The 24496-nt window shown below is 40.3% G+C and overlaps 1 protein-coding gene across 1 annotated transcript in view; it reads left to right on the forward strand.

Moving 5' to 3' along the window:
• Positions 1-24496, forward strand: part of EPHA3 (EPH receptor A3) — a 173617-nt gene that overhangs the window by 92978 nt on the left and 56143 nt on the right. The window contains exons 4-5 of the mRNA XM_058043854.1: positions 20333-20488; positions 20985-21320. Coding sequence (XP_057899837.1) covers positions 20333-20488; positions 20985-21320 — 492 coding nt within the window. The remainder of the gene's footprint in view (positions 1-20332; positions 20489-20984; positions 21321-24496) is intronic.

Genomic DNA, 24496 nt, shown 5'->3' on the forward strand with positions numbered 1-24496 from the left:
AAATACTGAACATACCCAGAATTGTGTTTGGCATCCATTTAGGCAGATGTTTAGAACGAAAAGCATGTTATGAATGAGATGCCTCTCACTCCATGACTGCCTATGAAAAATATATTAGTCATTAATGGAGGAAAAATGCTATTGTTTTATAAATCTGACAAAGTTAGGATGATGTTTTGGGATTAGGGCATGTACATGTCAGTGTGTGTGTGTGCATGGTATAATTTTAAGATCTGTGGCAGTGCAGTGGTAATAGAGACCTGAGGGGAAAAAAGAAAAAAAAACCAACTTTTTGGGCAGTCTTTTTTTTTTTTCTAATATATTTTGTAATTCCTTACAGCACTGAAGCCTTTTTCCTTTTTCTTCAGTGTCAGAGGCTGAAACTTCACTGTTTGATTTATTGGATTGGCAGCCTTGCTGCTGTCACAGGTAGAGGAGTAGAAGTGCAGGGCATTTTATCTGCTCACTGGACTACATCGATATGGAGTGGATCTCTCCAGCTTTTCAGTTTAGTATAATTCCCTCAGAGTGGTCTAACTGGGTGAAAATTCTGGTTTAATAGCTGAGAATTACTTGGAAACATTGATGTGTTTTCCATGAGGTTGTCACCGTGTACCTTTTCTCAGGAAGATGTTTTTTATGAAGAAAATGAATTTCCAAAAAGCAGCATGCCATGTAATAGGTGATTTTTCAATCAATGTTTCTGCAGCAAAGTTGTTCTTCTGGTTTTTCTGTGGATGCTCAGAACACCCCACAACCACACACAGGGGTGATATCACACCCCAAGGAAAAACCTGTGAATATTTCTTGACTCAGAAATGAAAGTGTGATGTTCCAGAAGCCTTTGAATGTGTGTTTTACGTGGCCTTGCTCCAGCTGACCCTTCAGAGAGCCACGGGCTCTTTCTGGTGTAAATACTTGGTGGAAAATTAAGACCTCAGCTTGAACATCAGAAAACTTGTCATTGTGTCAGATGTAAAGTATGTGGTGTCAAGAGGTCTGCAGGAGTTTCTACCATTGGCTATGAACTGGGGAAAAGCTTTTAACCTCCTCTTTTATTTTAAACCATTTACACAAATATAGTGACAGCTCACAGCTGTCATCTTAGGAAGGTCCTTAGAAAGAATTTTAAGGGTTTTGATCAGTTCTTTTTATAAAGACGTGAAAAAATAAAAAGTTGTGCCTGTGCTGAACTGCGAGTCTTGTTGAGTTTGCTGGTAAGGTTTGTGTTTTAATACAGGAAAGCTCTGCCTTTCCCCAAGCAAAGCTGAATGCAGGAGTTGAATGAACTGGTCATGTCATTTTTGAAGTTATTTCTTGGGGGAAAGGGTGGTAGGTTTTCTTTTTTGTACTTGAGTATAATTTACAATTCATTTCATCTGTAATTTTTTTTAAGAAAGCATTTCAGCTTATTTTTGGAATATGTGTATTGAGTGGGTTTCAATATAATTATTCTTATAAAAGGACAAATGACGTCTCTCAAAGTTCAACTCTGGCCACATGAAGTAATCATGCTTTTGGTGCAGGTGGCAAACCAACCCCTTAGGTGCTGTGTTGTGAGGAGATACCTTTAGCAGTTTATATCTAATGTTCAACTGTTGGCAATTGTCACTTCTGGGAGCTCAAATCCTCACCTTTCCCCAAGGAGAGAGCATATGCAGACATCCCAATTCCACAACAAACTGTTTCCTTCAGCATCCCTCAGGCACTCGAGGGATGCCTGGCTTGGAGAAAAATCATGATTTTCTAAACCCACAGAGCTCATTATGCAGAACATTTATGGTGCATATTCAGAGATGGTAATAAATGCACTTTTAGCCCTGAACAAAAGTCCAAGACTGGAGGAAAGGGGAGGAAACAATAGAATTTTTCACAGAATATTTGAATAATGAGATCAGTACAAGATTGCACGTTGCAGACACCTTTTAGGCAATTTAGGTACTTAGGCTGAAGAGCTATTTCTAAACCACTGAGGACCTAGAAGTGCAATGTTGCATGAGATGATGTGCAAGGATCATTTCCTGCACTTCGTAACTCTGTCACCCACAGGCAGCAAGGAGAAAGGAACTTTCTTGTGCATGGCTCAAAGTTTTGGGCTGATTTATGTGACGTGGGTGCCCAGCTGGCATGATAGATGAAAATATCTCTTTTCTTGATGAACTTCTTGTTGTTTCACAAGGGCTTTGATGAATTTTGAGCAGGTTTTCAACCTGCCCTGTCACAGTTTGAGTGCCCAGTCAGTGGAGACGAATTGGTGATGCTTGGCAATGAAATCTTAAAAAATGTGCTGACATCCCAGCTGAACCACAGACATATGATTTGATTGATTTTGTTTTAGATGGGGTTGTTCTTGTTTTGGGGATTTTTTTGCTGGGTTTTCTTTTTGTTCCTTGGTGGATGTAAAGAGTTGCTGTCCCTTGAGGTCCCTCTGCTCTGTTATTCTCAGGAGATGGGGGTTTTAATTGATGTATGCAGAAATAAATCAGAGTCCCTTTTTCACTCAGCACTAATGCTTCTGTTACAAAGTTTGCTGGTTTTCTCTTGCTGGGCAGCTCTTTTGGTGTGGTGTGATCTCAGATGCTGGAATATGCAGTCAGCACTTTCTCATTTGTCTCTCTCTGGTGTTAATTACAAAGCCTTTGCAGCCTGCACCATTGCTTCTTTTCAACTGTGTTTAGTCAGGCTTATTTCTGAAACTAAATAAAGGAGAAGGAACTGAAGAATTAATACTGGCACCTGCCAGTGCTTGAGTTAATGAGCTATATGAAGGAAAGCCTTGAGAAATTTTCCTTTTTTTTTCCTGTTTTAATTACTCTGGTTGTCCTATAGCAGCAGTCAGCACTCCAAGTAGTGTTAATTTCTTTGCCACAAGAAATCCCATAAAAAGAGCTACTTCTCTGTGTAGTTTTAACCCTTATATTTGTCATAACCTCTGATGCAAAGAAGAAGAAAACCTAATCATTTCTGCTCCTTGGAAATGCAGGGTTGCACCATGAGATATTCCTCCACTGTATGCTGAGCATGTAGGCACCAACGCACCTTCACTTTTTAACTAAATTTTGAAATTTGAAAAGTTTTTCTTTGGTTTTGGTAATTTTTCAAGTGGATATATGACTTATATTTGAGATATAAGAGTGGTTAAATGACACACAGCAAGTTGAGCTGCATTCCTGTCTTGCTGGTCACTCACACTGAGTTTTTGTGCAAGCTGGACAGTAATAGGCAGCAACTCATTACTGCTGCATGCAAGTGAGTGTCTCCCTTCAAAACATCTCTTGCCTGGTACATGTAAGCAGCTTTTTGAAAGCCAGAGGCCAGCACTGTGCCTGGGAAGCCTTTGATCTTAGATTAAAATAATGCTCAGCGTGGGAGGGTGGAACTCAGAATGGTGGTCGGAGTTTGGGAAAGGTGACACAAGAAAAAAGAAATATCAAACGAGTATTTGGGCCAGGTACTCATCAAATAGGGGCTTCATCAACCCAAAAGCCATGAAGAGAGTGAAACAGCAGTCACAGGAGGATGCTAGTTAGGAGAAAAACACCTAATTATTGGAAGGTATTAGTATATCAGAGTGCCAAAATGGCTGTTTGTCTGAATTGCCAGCGGATCCCTGCTAACTCTTCATAAGTGTAAAAAACTCCCTTCCAACTGTAGAATATTTGCCCAATATTCCCTTTATAAGGGCAGAAAGTGCAACTGCCACGCTCCCTGTTCCTAAAGGTTTAGTCTAACTATGGTGTGAGTATAGTAAGATGCTTCTTTTCCCAGGCTTGCAAAGTAAAATGCCTCAAATTTTTGGAACATTTTGTAGTGTCACAAAAAAACCACACTGCATAATTTCATAGGAAAAGAGGTTTTTTGACACTTTATTTTTAAAATGGGAATTGTGTCTTCTGCTTTCTAATAATTGGTTTTTATTTAATCACTGAAGATTGCCCTTCTCTCCTTGGGGAATAGTTGAGGTTTAATTTATTTTTTTTTTTTTTTGCACTGACACTGCTTCTTCTCCTGTTTATAAGAGTTAGACACAAGGTTCTTATACATTAGTGGTTTAAAAGTAAATCTAATTAGTAGTGTCATCATAGCAGCCTCTTTCTAAAGTACAGTGGGCATGTAATAAGGAATTACTGCATCAAAAAAGAAATTAATTTTCTCTGTCTTTGCTGAGAGTGCTTAATTAAAAGGAAGGTATTTAGCTGGTAAAGATTGGATTGTTTGTGATATAGCTCTAAATAAAGGGTTTGGGGTTGCCTGTTCTTCTACCTTGACAGCTTTCTTTAGGATAACCAAACACACACAAAATAAATAAATCGGAGGAAGGGAGAGAATTTCTCCTAACTGCCCACAGCCAGATAAAATACTTCTGCTATAATTCACCTGACTCTTTCACAGCATTTACTTGTTTTGTTCTTGTTGATTTTTTTTCTCTTGTTTTTCTCTAATTTAATATTGGTAGTTAAGACTGAAGCATCTCACTGTCCTGTCTGAAAATAAGAATAGTGGATTCTTACTTTATAGTGGATGAAAATAAGAATAGTAGATAAAGTATTGGTCAATTTGAAATCTACCTTTAAAATATTTCTCTTTTTTTTCTATGCGTTAATTTTTTTTTACAAGGATCTCAAGTATCTCATTTATGACAATATTAGGATTAAGGGACATAATTAAAGGATATTAACTGTCAGTGGAGTTGCATCACTGGGGCAAAAGGAGGGCCCCTTATCTCTGTGTGGATGCATGAATAGCACCAGTTCAGCATCTGCCACGTCTATTTAAAATAATAATGAATGTAGTCCTTAGGAAAACAGAAGATTAACAACAACAACAGCAGCTCTTGCCAGGATTAGAGTAGGGAAGTGCTGCAGCAGCATTTCTCAGCCACTCTGCCAAGACACTCGAGTTGTAGCTGGTGAGAACAAAGCTGTTTGAGCCATTTAAATCCCGGTTTGCCAGAGGAGCCCCCCAGGTCCCAGAGCACGTGTGCTCAAGATGTGGGTCCTCACCATGGCTCGCTGCTTGCTGCTCACACCCCTGGCCGACAGGCAGCAAAGCCTTTCTGCCTCTGTGTTTGTAATAAATTCACGTCGTGGCGAGGCTTGAAAGCGAGATCCAGAGATATTAAAGGCTTAAAAAGAGCTTCTGGAGCCATTTTGCACTTGGGTTTGTGTTATTGCATGACAGTGCTGCTGCTTTGCCACAGTGGTTCTTTGTCACAGCCAGCCCTGAGCCCTCTGCTTGAAGTGATCTCAGCATCTCCTTTGCCAAATCATTACACTATTTGTTTTTAGTGGTTTCCTTTTCATCTTTTAAGATGTTAGCTTTAATTTCTTGACTACAGGCATGTTTCTCTTGCACTTGCCTCACTTTTTTTATGAACACTTCTTAGGCTCTTACAAATAATGCTAAATTTCAGCAGTGTTTTTCCTCTGGGTGGCTGTTGGGATCACTTTTAAAAATTGAGGTTGTACACAGGTACAGCATTTTGTTTAGTGACATTTTCTGGAGGCTGTTCTGGACAGAGTTGGTGGCATTTTTAATAAAAACACTGCACATGCACTTCACCACCAGGTAGGTGGACCAAATTCTCCCACTGAATGAAAGACTGGACATATCTGGCAACAATTTTTGTGATTTCCTAAAGACTTATTAACTATATATATATATACACACACACACATACACGTGTGTGAATATATATATATATATATATATATACGGAGAAATGTATAAAAACTAATAAATAAAATAATAAAACTAATCTTCAACTCAAACGTTTCAAAACCAGAAATGTCACCATCTTCTCCCTAAGTCAATGGTACTTTTTAAGTTTGGAATGTGAGATGTCCAGGTTGTAACTTCACTCTTTCTGTTTCATGAATCAGTTTATAATTTTATTATTTTAACTGATTGTCTTTCTTTCTCTTTTCCCTGTCTTTTTAAAATTATTTTTTAAAATTCTCTCATCCATTACGAATCCCAAAGTTCAACAGCAAAATAAACCAGGGAATACTGTTACTGTCTTTCTTCTGTGCTGGGTCTTAATTTTGGACGTAGAAAATTAGTGGTAAACATAATGAAGGGATTTCATTGCTTCTTTAGCTTAATTAAACAGCAGATAGCTAAAGAAAATCAACAGACTAATGCTGGAAAAGATTGTGGTAACTTTTTCATTGTTTTAGGCTTATAAAACAGTAAATAATGGAATATGTGCATTTTTCTCCCAAATAAACTCCCGCAAATAATTGGAATTAATGCATTAATTTATTAGTTTTTATAAATTTTAATTATACTATTTTATACATTTAAATTAAGCTTTTTTAAAAATTAGTGCATTCATTTATTTTTTTAGTTATTTCTCCATATATACACACACACATATATACATATATATATTTATATATGTATATATATGTGTGTGTGTGTGTATACGTATATGAATACATATGGTTATTAAGTCTTTAGGAAATCACAGAAATCATAGAAACTCCTGGAACTCTCTTGTGGAAAGACAATGAGAATGGAAAATTGGGACAAGATGGGACTCAACAGTGCTGTCCTAAAATTTAGAAGCGAAATAATCAAACTACTTCTGTAGGGTTTGTATGGTTTTTGTATGGTTTTGGCCTCTCTCCAGGGTGTGTTGGGATTTTCCCACAGAAATGTTAGAAATGCCAGAATCAGTCATTTTGCAATAGAGATTTTTATCTGTGTTTATCAGGAAATCCTGTTGGCTCGTGTCAGTTTTTTCTCTTAGCTCTGCTGCCGTCCCAGTCAGTGAGAACAGCTTTATTAGATAATTGCAAACACATATGGGGACATTATTCTGATTTAAGAAACTCTTGCTTGGATTCAATGCTTATATTCTTGTTCAGCACATCAGCAAGCTGTCTAGCTTCAGATGAGGTTGTTGTTTGATATTGATTTATTTAAGTTTCTCCTAGTCTTGTATAGATCCTGGCTTCATTTCAAGCTAATTTGGTTTTAACTGAAATTGATGAAGCAGCTATTTAATATAAGCTGATAGAAATGACTGCTAAGCTAGAGATGTGCAAACCTCCAAAAAACAAACAAAGAAAAGCCTCAAAAAGCTGCTTCTTGTGTGTGCATTTGAAGTAATCGTTTGAGCTGCTGCAAAGGGGGGGTGATTTTTTTCTTATTGCCAACTATAAAAATACAGAGCTTCAGATTAAATTGTGAAGGTATAGCTAAGAAAAATATCAATGCACAGAGATTTTTTTTGCAGAAAGATAAAAATAGACCATGTCTAGTTATGTTGGTGTAATTCTGTGAAATGTAGGCACTCCTACAGATGGGGATCCTGCCAGGGGTAGAATGGGGACAAGTGTTTTTCTAGTCCTGTGTTCTCTTTCTGACAGTGAAGAATCCCAGGTGCTTGTTGTCTGTGGTCTGCTTTTCTATTTGTGAATATTTAATAATTCAAAATATTTTTAATGGGTTTTAAAGGCTCATCTAAGCAGTTCCTGGCCCTTGAGGTGGCCCTTGAGGAAGGACCTGAGTGCAGAACTGCTGGAGTGGGCAGGGGGGATCTGGAGGGGACTCGCACGCTCTCCCCCGAGCCAAGACCATTTTTAACTGCTTTTCTCATGCTGCCTGGTTATTTTTTTCTAATGTATAATCTGATCATGCTCCTTTTCACCCCTGCAAACAACCTTCCAAATGTTCCAGAGTAGATTTTATTTTCCCCATTTATTCTTTTATATTTTCTGTTCTCTTCATCCCTGAACTTAGTCACTGCTTCAGTAGCTGAGGATCTCTTGGAGTCAGATTTGAATCCTGTTTTCCATATGTAGGGAAGAAAAATGGCCTGTTCAGCAACTTTTTAATAACTTTTTCCATTATTCTGTATACTAATTTTACCAGTCTCAAATATATAATTAGATAGATAAAGTCTACAGATAAAGCCAAGCCCCTACTAATCTCTTTTCACCACTCAAAATTCCTGCAGTCAAAAGCAGGCTACGTAGAAGCAAATGTAATTCCAATTTATTTTAATGGGAATTCAGGATTTTCAGATTGTGGCTGATTAGAACTGCTCCTGATACCAATTTGTTGTAAATTATTCTTGTTTTGCATAACCCCCAAACATAATAATTTGCTACTTAAAACTGCTGCTGCCTGCTGCTAACAATTAGATAACCAGGCTGTCAGTCCAAGTTTTTCCCCGTTGAACTTGGCAGGGTTTGAGTGGCCCTTTTCTGCCTCACCTCTGGGAGTCCATCCTCAAAGAGCCAATATTAAATTTAGCAAAAATGAGGACTGAATAATCACATGGATTCTGAACTGCTCATCCAGGCCAACTCTGCTCCTGCCTGAGTTGGAACTGTTTCAGGAGCACTTATGAAACTGAGTTATTTTAGTAGGCTGGAATGTTTGGCTGTGAAAATAACACACTCATTTTTTCCTCTATATTGGAAAGGACATCACTTAGGTATTGCACTCAGCTTCTGCTTTTTACTTGGACTGTGGCATCTTAGTGCGAGTGAATGTTGAGGTAGTAGACTTATGTGAAAAGAAAAGGAATCAGATGACAAAATGCTAATTAAAAAATTTTAGACTCTCCTCTTATTGTTGTTTCATGATTGTTTTCTACTGTTTCCTTTATATCCTTAAATATCTCCTTCCCTCTGTTGATGGTCCTAGAGTTAATTCAACTTGGTATTTGTTTACAGGCTTAATTTTCAAATTATTTTGGTTGTACAAAACTCTTCTGGGGCAGAAATTACCTAATCAAAAATAGCCCTTGGAAGGGCCATGAGTTTCTGTTTTAGACCTTTTTTCAGAGAAATTTCTCTGTAAAAACACCTGAAGAAGTCAAAGGGTAAAAAAAAAAATGGAGAGGGAATTCCACTGTACCCTTTCCCACATGTTTCAGATGCAAGGGAAAAATGGGTTGGGTTTATTTGGTGATTGCTGCCATTATAGCTGCCTGAAAATTGTTGATTATTAGCTATACACAAGGAATCCTCCATGGATAAGCATTCCTAATTTCTGAGAGATTTATTTTCCTTCCTCTGCTACTTTGGAGGTTTTGTGATACTGATGCAGAGGCTTGGGATCATTGCCTAAACCTTGTGAGGTGATCCCTTTGTAAACCAGGAGTTTTAGAAGGAAGGAGGTTTTGTTAATAGAAAGAAGTTTGGGTTTTTTTTTAAATAGAACACTGTCCTTTATTACTACATGAGCTCTAACTCCTATCCTGCTTTTGTTGTGCCACAGGTGTAAAATATGCAGAAATTAATGTGATAAGATTGAGGTACAAATATCTATATATTACTGGAGGCTTTGGAGAGTGCGTGGAGTAGGGGGCAGGAATAGATTTTCAGTGTTATATGCAAAGAGTTCTGATGGAAGGTTTACAAAGTTATACATAGTGTGAGAAGGAAGATGACTCTACTTATTGTCATTAAAAAATGCCCAACAGATGAAGCACAAGGAGGGTGCCACCAAGGAGGCTGAGCAGAAATATTTCCCACTTGCAGAGTAACAGGGAGGAATAATCTGATTCAAGCCAAATTTACAAGCATTGCCTCACTCTTTTCTAAACTGGGGTTGTTGGCAGCTGTTAAATCAATTGCGAGCATTACAGCTCTTAAGTTCCATTATTCATCAAGAACAACAAGTCTGCTTGCTGCTTGCCTCTTCCAAATGCTTGCTGCACACACATTTAATGGGAATTCACATTTAACCCAGTCTTCACTACAGCCAAGAGAAGAAGTGGAAAAAGAGCAAAATGAATCCTAATGCAGGAGGAAAGTTTTCCTTGTTAGGGAACATTTAGGAAGTGCAATTAATATTCCAGTTCACAGCTATTCAGAATTCCTGTCCCAAGGGGCACAGAGCAGCAGAGACAATGGTGATGGTGCTGGAGGAAGCTCCCTGTCCCTTGCACTTCTGGCCATGCCTTGCCCAGACAGGGATATTCAGGATTTATTTAGCAGTGCTGAGAGAGGGTCACTGCACAGATTATAATTTATAATTATAAATTAGTAATTAATTTATAATTTATAATTATAAATTAATTTATAAGGGGGAGCAAGGCAAAGCGAAGGGCTGCATGTGCCATGTCCTTGGCACCAGGTGGGGATGTGAGGTGCTGGATCTGCAGGGCCAGGTTTGTAGCTGTGGGAAGCTGTCACAGCCTCACTTTGTGCTGTCAGGGCAGCAGAACACAGCACTGATGGCATTTGTGTTAGTGGGAGAGCATTTCAGATTGCTTGGGCTGTAATGGGACATTTTGCTAATGGATTTTGACAGCACCTTCAAAATACAGTTACACTTGCCTATCATAATCACTTGTTGTATGTTTCTAATCTGACACACAGGACAGGCAGAAAGGAGAGGAGGAAGGGAAAAAAAAGTAGAAATGCTTTAGTGACTTACATGGACATTATTACTATTACACTTTAACTGGATTCCTGTCTGAAGCACAGAGCCTTTTATAGAAGAAAAACTTTCCATGGGATGCTCGCAGCTGACATACACCCTTGTTCTGTGGGTTTGGTGGGGAAATGAGGGCTCATGAGCTGCTGAACCATGGCTTTGCAGAAAAACACAGTTTAAGGAACCTCTTCCAGGGTCATCTTCTAGTCCAGGGTTATCCCAAGCTGAACCCTTGCCTGCCTGTGGTACACATGTTGTCCCAGCACAAGGCTGGGAGCTCCGTTTGTGGCTGCAAAGCTTATGTGGGATCTCACCAGTCTGCAAGGCTTTTGTGTCAGGTGTAGAGATTCACCCATCAGCCCTGGGCCCTCAGAAATGCACCTGGTTAGTAGTGAATGTGAGATGTGTAACTGCTTAGTCAAGGACAAACCTTTTTCCTGTTCTGCTCTCTGCACTGGCTTTTCAAATGTAGTATTTAGTGAAAAAAGGTTTCAATGACATGTATGCTGGAAACCAGTTGTCCCAGTCAAAGTTACATCAATAAGCAGGTAATTATTTCTGTTATAACTTTTGTTTTCAATAACAGATTTTCTTGACATAATTGCTTAAAATTGTTTGGGTTTTTATGTGCTATTTTGTACCATTTGTACCAGTTTAATGTGTACAGCGTTCTTTTTTCTGGATTCTTTCTTGTTCTTCAAACTTAGCCTACAAAAAAGAAAACCTTTTCTATTGTCTTCAGATTTGTTCAGAAAAAGTAAAATAGATATTTTGGAAACAGACCTGTGATCTGAGCTTTGCTAAGCAAAGTAACCAGATGGAATTTGACTTCCTCATTACCTCTTAGTAAACTCCAAAGAATTCTAAAGGGAGTAGTTGAGAATATTCCTAGTAGGGGAAAAACCCCACCCTATTCTGCATCAGTTGGTCCTGATAGATACAGAATGTCAAATCTCATGGTGGATTCCCTAAATGCTTCCATCTTTTGAGGGTTTTAGATGTCCTTTCAGCCTTCTTGGTTTCTGCTTTTGACTGTTAAAGTAAGAAGTGGGAAAAAATTAATATAAAACCAATGTTGTAGTTAAATCCATGGTGTTTGCTATATAGTTCCTTCACTCAGAAAATGGCATGGTGTCTATATAGTAAAACCTTTCTTATAAAACAATGCAGAGTCATGAAAGGCATTGTAATTCTGTTTTGTGATTCTTTTCCCCATAAAGTCCAGTGGAATTGCAAGCTGTTAATTGAACATGTGGCATTGGATATCAGCACAAAGTATTATTTGTTAGAAAAAGTACTGAGCAGAACAATGCAAACTTGGTTTCCTATCCCTTCTGATGAATTTCCTGTATTGGGAAGTGAATGCTGTTGGAGAATATTGAGTTTTTGTTTCTGTTGCTGATTGTAAGGAAGGATTTCATTCTGTAGCAAATACCCTGTAAAATGCAATACATCACATTCTTTGTTTTCTAAACAGCTGAGGTTCTGCCCCCCTTGGATTCACACAGGTAGCAGGCAAGTGAATAAAAATGCTGAACTGTGAGATTTTTTTAAAAATTTACATTTAATTGGATTTTTGTTCAGCAGATAATTGCTTACCCTGCAAACCCAGACATTTTTAACACATGCACACAAAATGCATGTTAGGTAATTAAGAAATTTCTTTTTAAAAGGAAAAATACCAAGGAAGAAGAGGCAGAAACTAAAGCACACACTGCAGAAATGCACTTGAGCGTTCAGATAGTTTTGAAGAAGCCTTTCTTTTCCACTGTGAGAAGATTGTCAGCTCACAGATGTCCCCAGGGGCTGGAACTGTTTAATTTTCAGGCTTTCTGCTGGAAGGATGAAAATACAGTTGATGCAAAAGAAACACAAAGAGAGGAGGATGTTCTGACAATGATGAAGCTGTAATGTTTTGGGTCTTCTGTTTAAAGCTTTTCTTTAGAAACCTCTCTGCACATGACTATATCTGTTTATATGTTTAATGGCTTTAGATTAAATCATCCTCCTTTTGCCAGATTCTGACAGCACACAGATATTTGAAGGCTGGTGCTCATGGCTTAAGTCTACATTAGCAAGGAGTGTGGCCAAATAGGAGCAGATCAGTGGCACTCAGCAATTTAAATTAAGGATCCTGTGCCCACACCATGACAATTTTGAAGCATTTAATTTTCACTTGAGAAAATCTCTATCAGATCCTACAGACTTCCTGTAGCAGGGAGAACCTCTTCCAGTATACCTGAAATATATGTATTTGTGTGGTCTGGGCACACTTTATGTTGTGAATCATAATACAAAAGGAGGAGAAATGGGATTTTGCTTTAAAAGTGTGGCTAAAATACTAATATGGACGCAGCCATTAAGTGGCATTAACAGCATCACTAGCAAAGCAATGGCTGTTTCCCGTATACTGCTGCAAATTACAACCATTTTTTGATACCGTAAATTATATCAGGTTTAATGACAGTGGCTTAAACCTTAGGGATTTTTTCCCTACAGATTTAAGTGCTTGCCATTGCAGCAGCATTTCTCTTCTTAAGAGCTTCCCTTTCCCAGCACCAGCTCTCAGTGAATTCAAGAAATAATGAGTCAGTGGTTGGCAATGAAAGTAGCACTGAACAAGGCATAGGCACAACATTTCAGCTTTTCAGCTCCTGTTCACATCAGTGCTGAAAAATGTGAACTTTGGTTTTGATTTGGGTTTTATTTTGGTTTTGGTTGGTTGTGTTTTGGAAGGGAGGACAGTGAATTATCTCCAGTGTTTGCTTCCTAAACTTTATGTGCCTCTGGCCATGTCTTACCTCCAGTGGTTGAATTCAAAAATATGGTGAAATTGGGAAAAAGAACTAATTTTGAGGTATGAGAATTTGTGGGAAATGAGTCTACAGACATTCTAGTCACTGGCCATTAACTGAGCCATTCTATTTTTATTTTATCAGTATCTGGTATATTTAGTGTTGTGAGATTGTCATGTTTAAGCCCAGCTGACAACCAAGCCACTCACTCCCTCTCCCCTCATGGGATGTGGGAGGGAATCAAAGGAGCAAAGTGAAGAAACCTGTGAGTTGAGAGAAAGACAGTTCAGTAGGGAAAACAAATGCTACATACAAGGAAAAGAAAACAAAGAATTGATTCCCTGCTCTCCATCAGCAGGCAGGTGTTCAGCCATCCCCAGGAAAGGGGGTGGAACATCCCTTTGGCCAAACTGGGTCAGCTGTCCCAGATGTGTCCCCTCCCGAATCCTTGTGCACCCCCAGCCCGCTCAGAAAAGACCTCGGCGCTGTGTGAGCAGTGTTCAGCAGTAAAAAATAAAAACCTGGTTGAATTATCAACACTATTTACAGCACAAATGCAAAACACAGCCCCATAGCAGCTGCTATGAAAAAAAAATTAATCCTATTCTAGCCAAAAGCAGCATTAGAAATAGATTGTCTTTTTTTATGTCAGTGACAGGTAATGAATTAACAGCTCAAGAAACCAAAATCCTCTCTTTTTCACCAACAAAATAAGTTCAGCAAGGGTGTGAAGAACACAAGCTTCCCCCACACTGCTCGAACAATGTGCCTCAACCCTGACCTGAGAGCAAATCTCTGAGGGGAAAGGCATTTGTTAAATTTCTTTTCCAATTAATTTGACAGCTCTGCTGAGACTCCTAACAAAAGTACTAATTCATGCAAATTGCAGTAGTGGACCTGTGTCATCAGGGAGCTGGGCTGGGCTCTCTGAAACACCACACAGGCCACCAGGCAGCATTTTGATTAGAAGGTGACACTGGGTTTGGAGCCTGTTCTGCATTAATTTTCTCCCAGGGACACCAAAAGATTCCTGAATGTGCTAACAGAGGTGGGAAGTTGCAAAAGAATATTCAGCCTCAGCAAATGCATCATCATCTTCCCTCCATCCCTGAGAGAAAATTTATCCCTTTTATATGTCTGAATTAACTCTTCTGACTTGGGATCTGTGCATGGGAGTGATGTTCCATGGGTTGCTCAAAATAAAAAACAAAACCCAAACCAAAGCAAAGGCCCAAATGTGTTAGAGAGCAAGATGTAATCTGTGGTCCAATATATAAATCAATTGGTTTCATCAGACATGTCATGGGAAAAATAAGAACATTTTCCACTGTATATATGACAGTGTAGAAACAGAGATGGGTATGATCAAAGGATCAGAAGATATTCCTGTAAAAGCTGATGGAAAAGTTTGTCTTTGTTCATCACAGAGAAGATAAGCTCATGATAGATCTTTGTTAGATGAGGAATGGCTTTGAGAGGACACGTCAAGAGCAGCTGGTCTTCCTGTCATGTAATAAAAACCAAGGGTACATTGATTTGGTGAAAAAAGTAACTTTGAAGGTAAATTGAAGGAAAGATGAATTTTTGTACTTCACATCAACTACCTAAACTGGAGCAGAATACATTGCAACTAATAATTTGCAAAAAAAACCCCCAAATATTGGATAGTCTGCATGAAGGGCAGTACAATGATGATTAACATAACGATCTTTGTTAAAAAAAATAAATTAACAGATATCTCTATATTTCCAGGGTTTTGAAATAGTATTTGAGTTTTAGGTATGAGGGTGCCATAATTTATATGGCAATTTATAAACATGAGTTTATTAAATTCCTGTTTAAGGAATACCTGTTTAAGTGATACCTGTTTTAAAGGTTTAAATACCTGTTTAAGTGATCCACTAAGATTTCTTTCCCCCAAAACTGGCTGCAGAGAGGACACAATGCCTGACACATTTTGAGACCAGGTGCTTGCATGCCCACAAGTGAGAACCTCTTTGCTGTAAAGAGGTTTTAGGTCTGTTTTAGGTCTGCAATCTTTGACATTGCACTTTAAACAAAGCTGCTGGCAGCAATCCTGGCTGAAATGCACTGCACAAAAAGAGACACAGAAGCCCTGCAAGGCACAACGTGCAGCTATTACAGACTTTGGGTTTTTTGTGCTTGAAAGGTGCAGTGTTGTTCCCTCAGGACAGCACTATCTCTTATGTACATATAATTAATATGTCTGCCAGTAACAGTTATTAAACAAAGGAACAGGAATTGTTTCTGCTCAATGGCTTGACCTGGGAGTAAAGCCAATTTCAGAAGCATCTGATTAAAATATGTTAAGGTCACAGATCACTATAAAATATGAAGCGGGGAGGAAAAAGGCAGAAATTTACTCATGAGGAAGATTAAATACTACTGATTTTTTTTTTTTTTTTTTGTGCTAGCAGAAGCTTTCAGATTTAAAAAAATGAAAAGTGCTCATTCTGAGGAGTGTTTTCCTAAAGACATTTCAGTGTCACATTGCACTGAATACTTGCTCCATGCATATCTCATGGATGATGCAAGAATACACACACTAAGATCATCTGTGAATTTTAATTTCTTCAAGGGACAGAATGGAATCCTACAGGCAAGGAGAGAAGGTCAATATCCTTAGCTCTTTCTGGGGATATTCTTACAGTAGTGGTAATGGGGCCCAATCACAAGGAGAGCTTTTATCCCTCATTAGAGCCTTTCTCAATCTTACTTTTCTCTTCCCTCAGGTGCCAGCAGCACAGCCCATCACAGAGAAAGCCTGCTCTGCATGTACAGCAATAGCCCTTGGTTTTAGAGCTGCTCACTTAAGTGGTGTCTTTTTATTCAGGTCTGATGACAAAAAGTGTGCCTGCAGTTCAGTGGAAGTATGAATCAAAAGTGCAGTCTAATTTTTAGAAGCCTTTTTGGGCTGAGTTGGTGTTCAAGAAGTTCATGGAGGCTCAGGATAGAGAGAGAGAGAGGATGCTACACACATATAGAATGCTATAGAATTTATGGCTTTTGAAATAGTGATGAACAACCAGAGCTGCTGAAGGTGGTTTCATTGCTCTGAGGAGTTTTGAAGGAAATCTACTTTATAAAGTTTGCTGGTGAATGGGGTGCCATAGTGGGAAAGAAAAAGGAAAATATGTGTAAACACTTTCAAAAGGAACTGGAGAAAAGTTCAAAGATGCAAGGCTGTGTGTGGGCATTGGGAGTCAGTAGCATTTTAAGGAAAGACTGGACACATCCCAGTGCTATGGTTTCATTGGCATGGTGGTGGCGGTGGTGGGAGGTTATAAGCTGGACTTGATGGTCTCAGAGTTCTTTTCCCACCTATTCTGTGATTTCCTTCTCAATACACCTGGCCAGCCAAAGGTCATCCCGTGATGACCAGGTCCAGTTTCAGGACTTTTTACCTGTTAAAACGCAAGCAAATCTATGTCCCTGCAGGGGCTGGAGGATTTTCTCAAAATCCTGGAAGTGAAGAATGGGTTCTGATATCAGAATTAAAATATTGATTAGTTCAATTAACTCACCTGCTCAGGTGACAGTGGGAATGGTTTGCAAAGCCCCTCTAAGAGTGGCCACTTCCATGGGGAATGCTTCCCTGTCCTGGCACAGGAGGTTTGTCCTGAGATGCTCTGATTTGTCTTGTTAGTGCACACTCTGAGGATGTGTTATCTGTGAGCTGCACAGGTTTGTGGCTGAATTCCCTTCTTTGTGGAGGCTGTGCCTTAAAGCCTTAATGACATTTCACCCCTGGGCCGTTTTAATGAGGAGCAGAGGAACAAAGACAGGAAACAATCAATGGGTGGGTGCTGGTCAGCCATGCCGTGGATGTGTAATCCACTTCCAGCCTGTTGTGATGCTCCAGCCCTGCCTAAAAAGCACAAAAAGCAGAGCTCCTGCAGGGCTGGGCAGTGCCAGGCAGTTTCTAAATGAAGTTTCCCTGACCTTGTGCAAGAGATGGGCCCTGTCAAGCCTGGAGTGCTGGGGCTGGGGCATCCCCAGTGCAGGCTCCACTTGTTCCTTGGTGTTTACAGCTGGGAATTGCTGAGATTGCTCTGTGTGCAGGGGGCTGCAGGACCTGCATGCTGAAATGCTCATATTTGCTAACAGATTTATGTTTTAATTTAAAATTAATTCCAGTTTAAATTAATAATTTAACCCTTAATTAGGAGCATGTTTTCACCCCAAGCAGATTAGTTCAGGCTGAGGCAAAATTCACTTTGCTGCAGAAAAGGGAACCACATTCCTTTAATCGGTACCTAGCACAGATTGTTGCATGCATTTGTTTTCCTCTCACTGAATTAACTTTCCCTGCTCTCTGTTTCTGAGACAAACTCATCAGTTAGAGCTCAAGGAAGTTCATTTTCACACAGTAACAAGGACAACCAGAGTCCTGAAATTCTGACTAACAGGTGACTCAATAAAGTCATCCTGACATCACACCCAAACAAAAGAGACTGAGATCAGAATAAATGCAGTTTTAGAGTGCTGCAGATGGAAGTTACCACAGGAGTCACCAGAGCCAGCTGGCTTGAGGAGATGTTCCTAAAAAAGCCAAACCAGCCAGCCTGGCTGTACTGTTTATATCACATATGTAGAAGCTCCCAAAGTTTCCTTGACTCACTTTTAGTGTGCTAACAGGTTTTTTCTTCCTGGCCCATTGCATCTACTTCCTCCTGCATTGTTCCCCATTGTGAGGGAAAGAAAAAGGGCTTAGTTTTTGCAAGAAATTGTTGAGTAAAAGCAACTGCTGTTCACAGCTGGTTTCCATGCTAAAATTAGAGATTCTGTGAAGACTTCCTATGCTAATTCCTATGATTTTTTTCAACCTAATTGAAACCAAAGCCATGGTACTTGCCTCAAAAAGCCAAAGCTTCTTTTATCAGTACATGTAATCCAATTTGTCTGACAGAGAAATTAATGCCTTTTGAAGTAACAACTTTATTTTTTTCTCTCTTATATATCAGAATTTAAAAAAAAATATTAGGAAAGGAATGATTATAGTAAGTACTTTGACAATATTTTTCATTGGCACCTCTGGTTCTGAGCTTCAGTTTCAAGTGTAAATGCATTTTTTTTTCTCCTTTGGGCTGCAGTTGTGAGTAATCTGAAATTGGTCTGACAGACAAAGACAGAAAGTGCAAGACAGCCTGAGGGGAAGACATGAGATTGGGATGCCCTTGCTAGGGCACATTGGGACAGCAGGAATCTGACTGGCTCACTCCGCCACTGACCATCACCAGCTTTTCTTAAATGAGGTCCATGAGTTTTCACCTGAGGGATGAAAGAGACATTGATTAATGGGCAGTTTCTCTTCTTTATCCCTCTGAATATGTCTTCTTCTAATACAAGCTTGTTTACTTCTGTTAAATTCATTGCTTTTATTATAATACTGGTGGTAGGGTCTTTGTTTTTTGGTCCTTGCATTAAACTAGCATATACATTTATTTTAAAATTCTGCTGTATAGAATCATAAATACATCATTGTCTCATAAATGTAAAAGTGTCCCTTCAAGCTGGTTAAGCAAAACCATTGGAGTTTAATATCTGGTAGAAGTTTCCATGAGAAGTTTTAGTGGAAGTTATCTATATTAATGAAGGAACTGAAGTGTGATGTTTATTCCTTATTGTGTTTGCTTAGTTAATATTGCTGGTAAGAAGGGGATTGGCCTCTTTTCTGCCTGGCTTGCTGTCTCAGGGCTGGGAACAGAAGCAGCAAAGTCACTGGAGGTTCCTCTGTCAGCCAGAGCTGGGTTTGCTCCAGGTGCCTCGTGGGGCATCACATGGGAGGGCACGGCATTTGAGTTGTGAAAGGCTGCAAAAATAACAGCTACACAAAAAAAAACAACCCAAACCCAGTTGTTTCCTGCTGCATTTCCTCCTAGTGGAAGGGTGTAAGAAGGACTTAGGGTTCCTTTATTTCCTCCAGTTAAATGGGAATCCCCAAGCCCCTTGGGCAGCCTTTGAGGAGAGGGGAACACCAGAAGTGCCAGCTGGATGGGCTGTGCCGGGTTGGGCAGGTTTGTGCTGCTCACACAAGGTCATTTGTAGCAGTTCTGCTTTTCCTTAGCAATTCTTACAGTTCTGCTGTAGCAGATTGTCTGCTGGGGCTGTGACTCAGAGGCTCAGAGTCTGGGATGTTTCCTCAGGGCTTGCAGGAGAGAACTTGGAGCAGGAGCTGTCTCTGGCAGCTGCTTTGCTGCACTCTGGAAGTTGGAGGGAGCAGCTGCAGCAATGGCAAACTGCCATTTGCCAGGCCTGGGAAGAGCTGGAGAGAGGCTGAGATTGGCATTTCCCTGTGAAACCCTTTGTGCTCCTCCTGCTGTCCCTCGTTGGAGGAGGCTGTCCCTTTTTAGGATGCTTCAGAGAAGAGCAGAGTAGTTTTCTCTCACCATTCACCAGAGCATTTCACTCAGGTGTGCAGCATCAGGAGCTAAGAAACAAATCTGCCTTGCCCAGGTGTTTATTTAGGTTTTGGGGATAGACAATAACAACCTCTCCCTCCTCCATCACTTGAAAAGCTGCTGGGATATCTGTTCAGAGCTTTTTCCCACCTCAGGCTGCCCATCTAAAGACTGCTGATCCAAAAAAGAAATCTTTTACACAGGTAATACATGCAGCTCATTGACATGATCATTTAAAAATGGAAAAGATCTTTCTCTGTTCAGGTTATTTTCTTGGTTTTGGCTCGCTTGCTCCTGACCTGATGAACTGAAGAGATGTAGTTTACAATCAGTGTGCCCTTGCAAGAAAATGTTAGCAGCAGAGGGAGGATAAGTTAGCTTCTTATGCAGGGCCACAGTTTTGGTAAATGAAGCAGAAGAGAAGGAAAAGGAGTGGTGGTCTCAAAATGAAGCGTAGAAAATGTTTCTTCTTAGTGGTGCAATACCCTGTTTTGTTTTCCAGGAAAAATTAAATGCAAATCCAGGCTGATGCATGAACTCCATGCTACCAAGACATTTTATTTCTGTCAGCTCTGATTATGAGAAAAATCTGTAATTTTAGACCATAAATGTCTGCAAACTGTGATCCCCATATGGGTAGGTTCCAGGGCAGCAGTCACATGTCAGAATTAAGATGCCCAAGGAATTTAAAACTCTATCCCTGTTACTTTGCAGCCTGTCGAGCTGGGTTCTACAAAGCCTCTGCTGGCAATGTGAAGTGTGCCAAATGCCCCCCTCACAGCTCCACCTACGAAGATGCATCTCTGAACTGCAGGTGTGAAAAGAATTACTTTCGCTCTGAGAAAGACCCTCCATCCATGGCTTGCACCAGTGAGTAGCTCATTCTGCTCGGGGCTGTCATTCTTGCTGCTCCATCTGTCCCTCCACAACAGCTCGCCTGCTTGCTTCCTCTCATGTCCTACTGCAGTCAGCCATCCACTCCCTCTCGTGTCTTCTTGAGTCTTGGACAGGCTGCTGGAAATTGGTGGGCTGGGTTTGTGCCTTTTCTGATTTCATTTTCTCCTTGTTGTACCCTGTCAGACTCGAGAAGGAGAAGTAGGATTTTTTTTATTGCTACCAGTACTCAGCCCTCAATCCTGAACTGCACCCTGAGGGAACTCTCTATTTATAAGAAAACATGGTTCGTGTTAGCCTGGGTCTGTAATCTAGTGAAATATTGCAGGAGTCTCCACAGGAAATAACCAGAAGAGTTTGCTTAATAATGTTTTTTTTTTTTTTTTTACTTTTATATTTCTGCGCTCTCGTTACTCCCGTTTTGGAGTAACCCTTAGGGAGAAAATCTCACTCCCTGCTTTCCCTTTCGCAGGACCACCCTCCGCCCCGAGAAACGTCATCTCCAACATCAACGAGACCTCGGTGATCCTGGACTGGAGCTGGCCCCTGGACACGGGGGGCAGGAAGGACGTCACCTTCAACATCGTCTGCAAGAAGTGCTCGGGGGGCGGGCGGCTGTGCGAGCCCTGCAGCGACAACGTGCGCTTCCTGCCGCGCCAGAGCGGCCTCACCAACACCACCGTCACCGTGGTGGACCTGCTGGCACACACCAACTACACCTTCGAGATCGACGCGCTCAACGGCGTCTCCGACCTCAGCACCCTGTCCAGGCAGTTCGCTGCTGTCAGCATCACCACCAACCAGGCTGGTGAGTCTCCCTCGCGTCTCCTTTCCTTTGAAGCTGCTGCGGTTTGTGCACCTGTTGTGTTTGTGGGGCTCCCAGATGAAGGAAGGAGTGATGAATCTGACTCTGTGTGGTATTTCTGGGTTCCCCTGTTGTGGTGAGGAAAGAGGAATCTGACTCCATGTTCTTAGAAGGCTAATTTATTATTATATGACATGACATGATCTGACATGACATGATGTGATATGAATTATATTATATTATGCTATTCTAAAACTACACTAAAGAATAGAGAAAGAATATTTACAGAAGGCTTAACAAGATACGAATTAAAAACTCGTGACTCCTTCCAGAATCTGACAGTGATTGGTCATTAAGTGTAAAACAATTCACATGGATCCAACTGAACAACCACCTGTTGGATAAACAATGTCCAAACCACAATCCAAAGCAGCAAAACAGAGGAGGAGCAAATCAGATGTATTGTTTTCCTTTTTCTCTGAAGCTTCTAAGCTTCCCAGGAGAAGAAATCCTGGTGAAGGGATTTTTCCAGAAAATCTGACAGTGACAACTCCATGTTCTCAGAAGGCTAATTTATTATTTTATGATACTATATTATGGAATACTATACTGAACTATACTAAAGAATACATAAAGGATACTTACAGAATGCTAAAAATTATAATAATGTAGACTTGTGACTATTTCCAGAGTCCTGACACAGCTTGGCACTGATTGGCCAAAGAGTGAAAACAACTCACCCCAGAATACAATGAAACAATCTCCAAACACATTCCACATGAGAACAACACAGGAGAAGCAAATGAGATAAGGATTGTTTTCCTTTTTCTCTGAGGCTTCTCAGCTTCCCAGGGGAAAATCCTGGGCGAAGAGATTTTTCAGAGAATGTGAATGCCTCATGCACCTTTGTTTCCTCTCCCTGATTTGCAGGATTTGCTCTGTGCCAGGGTGACTAATTGTCTTGGATATTCCTGTAAAAGTAAAAGTAGAAACAAACCCAGTGTGTGCTTCTGTCAAAGAACCTGGCAGCATGACTGTTATGATTAACTCCCAGTTCCCAGTTGATAGTCTCTAATAGCAGGCTCACATGATTCCTTAGCCAGAATGTGTTTTATTAATAAAACCAGATTTTAATAAAACACTCATTTCAATAATCTCCAACGTAAATTGCTGTAGTAATCTTAGTGATTAATTTTGATTAAATAGAAGTGAAAAAAGGCTTTGATGTTAGATGCATAAAAAGCTAACATTAAATAATTAGAGAGATTGAAAACATGGCTTTTTTTTTTCCTTTTTTTTTTTACTCCTTTACAAGTTGTCTCACCAACTGTGTATTATTGCCAACATGATGGGGGTGTGGAGCTGAATACTGAATTAGATCGTGGTGTCACAGTTGATGGGGTACAAAAGGGCTGCTCTCCTTCTGTGGAGACTTTTTAAAGCCTTTGAGGCCCTGCCTGAGCACGGCAGTGTGCCCTGGCTGTTGGATCAGAGCCTTTGTCATCACTGCTCTGTTCTGCCATTTGCTTCTCATTTGACATGGCTCCATTTATCTGAAAGTTGTGAAGAATCTAGACTCTTCCCTGGCATTTGGTTGGGTGTGAAATTTTTAGGAGCAATGTGTGCCAGTGAAGAGAGAGAACTAGATGCTGCAATTTCTGTGCTTGTGCTCCATGCAGCTTCCATCAGGAGGCTTTGCACAGAAAACATGCATGTGTTCAGTAAGCTTCCTCCCACGTCCTCCCATCCCACACCATGTCCCCAAAATACTTCCAGTTCTGTCTTCCTGAAGCCGCAGTCAAGTTCACATTGTTCTGGGTAGGCATCCTCCTGGTGGGCTGTGTTATTGCAATGTTTTTCACTGTAGAGGGTGTGTGTTTGCTCCTTAAATCACAGATCAGCGGTAGTGGGAGGCATAAAAATGTGAGAACAGGCTATTTCCTGACCCCAGTCTCTACATTTCCCAGTGCTTTGGGGCGCTGTCTAACTGTGCAGTAGGCAGACAGAGGTGAATCCACCCAGTTCAGCCCTGGAAACCTGCATTTTATGTCCATTCAATTTGTTGCTGTTGTAGTTCATTGTTTTGGATTTTCGGATCAGTGACTTGGAGCATCCTTGTTGAGTTGTCCTCTTTTCTCCTGTTTCTCTGATCAAAGGTGTTGCCTTTCAGCTTGTTCATCAGCACAGCAGTTAGAAATCACCTGAGGACAGTCCACAAAAAAACAAACAGTGCAGGATCAGGGAAGTTCTTTCCCTCTTGCTTTACACTGTGCTTCCCTAGGGCCCAGAGCTGCTGCCTTTGCTCTGCAAGGTGGATTTTGATTTTGGAGTGGAACACACGGTACCTGGGATGTGGCAAAGTCAAAAGCATTTTTGGCAGTAGCAGCTCTGTTCACTGTAACCCACAGGCTGCTTAAGCAGTTTATTTTCTGCTTTTATGCATGGCCCATTTTTTCTCTAAGTACATTTAGGTGATGTGGGTTAGTACAGGCTTAATTGTGCTATCTCTTGATCATGCCAATTGGTTCACTGTATTAGAATTCCCTTAGAAACTCTGCAAGTTGTTAAAATTAGACCTTAAGTATGTATATAAGCAGTCTCTTAAAGTATAATTACAAAAACATAATTGCATTCCCTCACTGGTCAGATCACAAAAGGGATATATCAGAAGCACATAAGGTCTAGAATGCTGTCCCAAGAGAGCTTTTCTACAGCTTTATCCAGCTTTATTCTACAGTTTAATTTCCATGTACCATATCCAAATGGGTCTGGGTTGCCATGAAGGGTCACAAATCCAGGTTAGACCAGAGGGGCTGTGGGGCAGAGCAAGCAGAAGGAGCAAAATGAAAACCCTGTAGAGGGTAGATGGGAACAAGAGGGTCAAGTCTATGACCCTTTTTTTTGCAACAGCATTTTCCTGGCAGCTGCTCCACATCAAACTGAATGTTCTGTCTCAAAACACCAACTTTGCATGTGCATCTTCCTGAACTCTTACCCCTTCCATTATTTAGTGATGATTCAGTGTTCATGCTTCCAGCAAAATTATTATTAACATCAAAGTTTTGTGAAAATAATTAAATTTTCTCTATTTTCCCAATCTACTCATGCCAATCCCCAAATATTTTCCTTCCCCCCCCCCCTTATATCTCAGTTCTTTATTACACTGATGACAAAATAGA

Source organism: Melospiza georgiana, chromosome 2 (genome assembly GCF_028018845.1).
Source record: "Melospiza georgiana isolate bMelGeo1 chromosome 2, bMelGeo1.pri, whole genome shotgun sequence".
Taxonomy (NCBI): domain Eukaryota; kingdom Metazoa; phylum Chordata; class Aves; order Passeriformes; family Passerellidae; genus Melospiza; species Melospiza georgiana.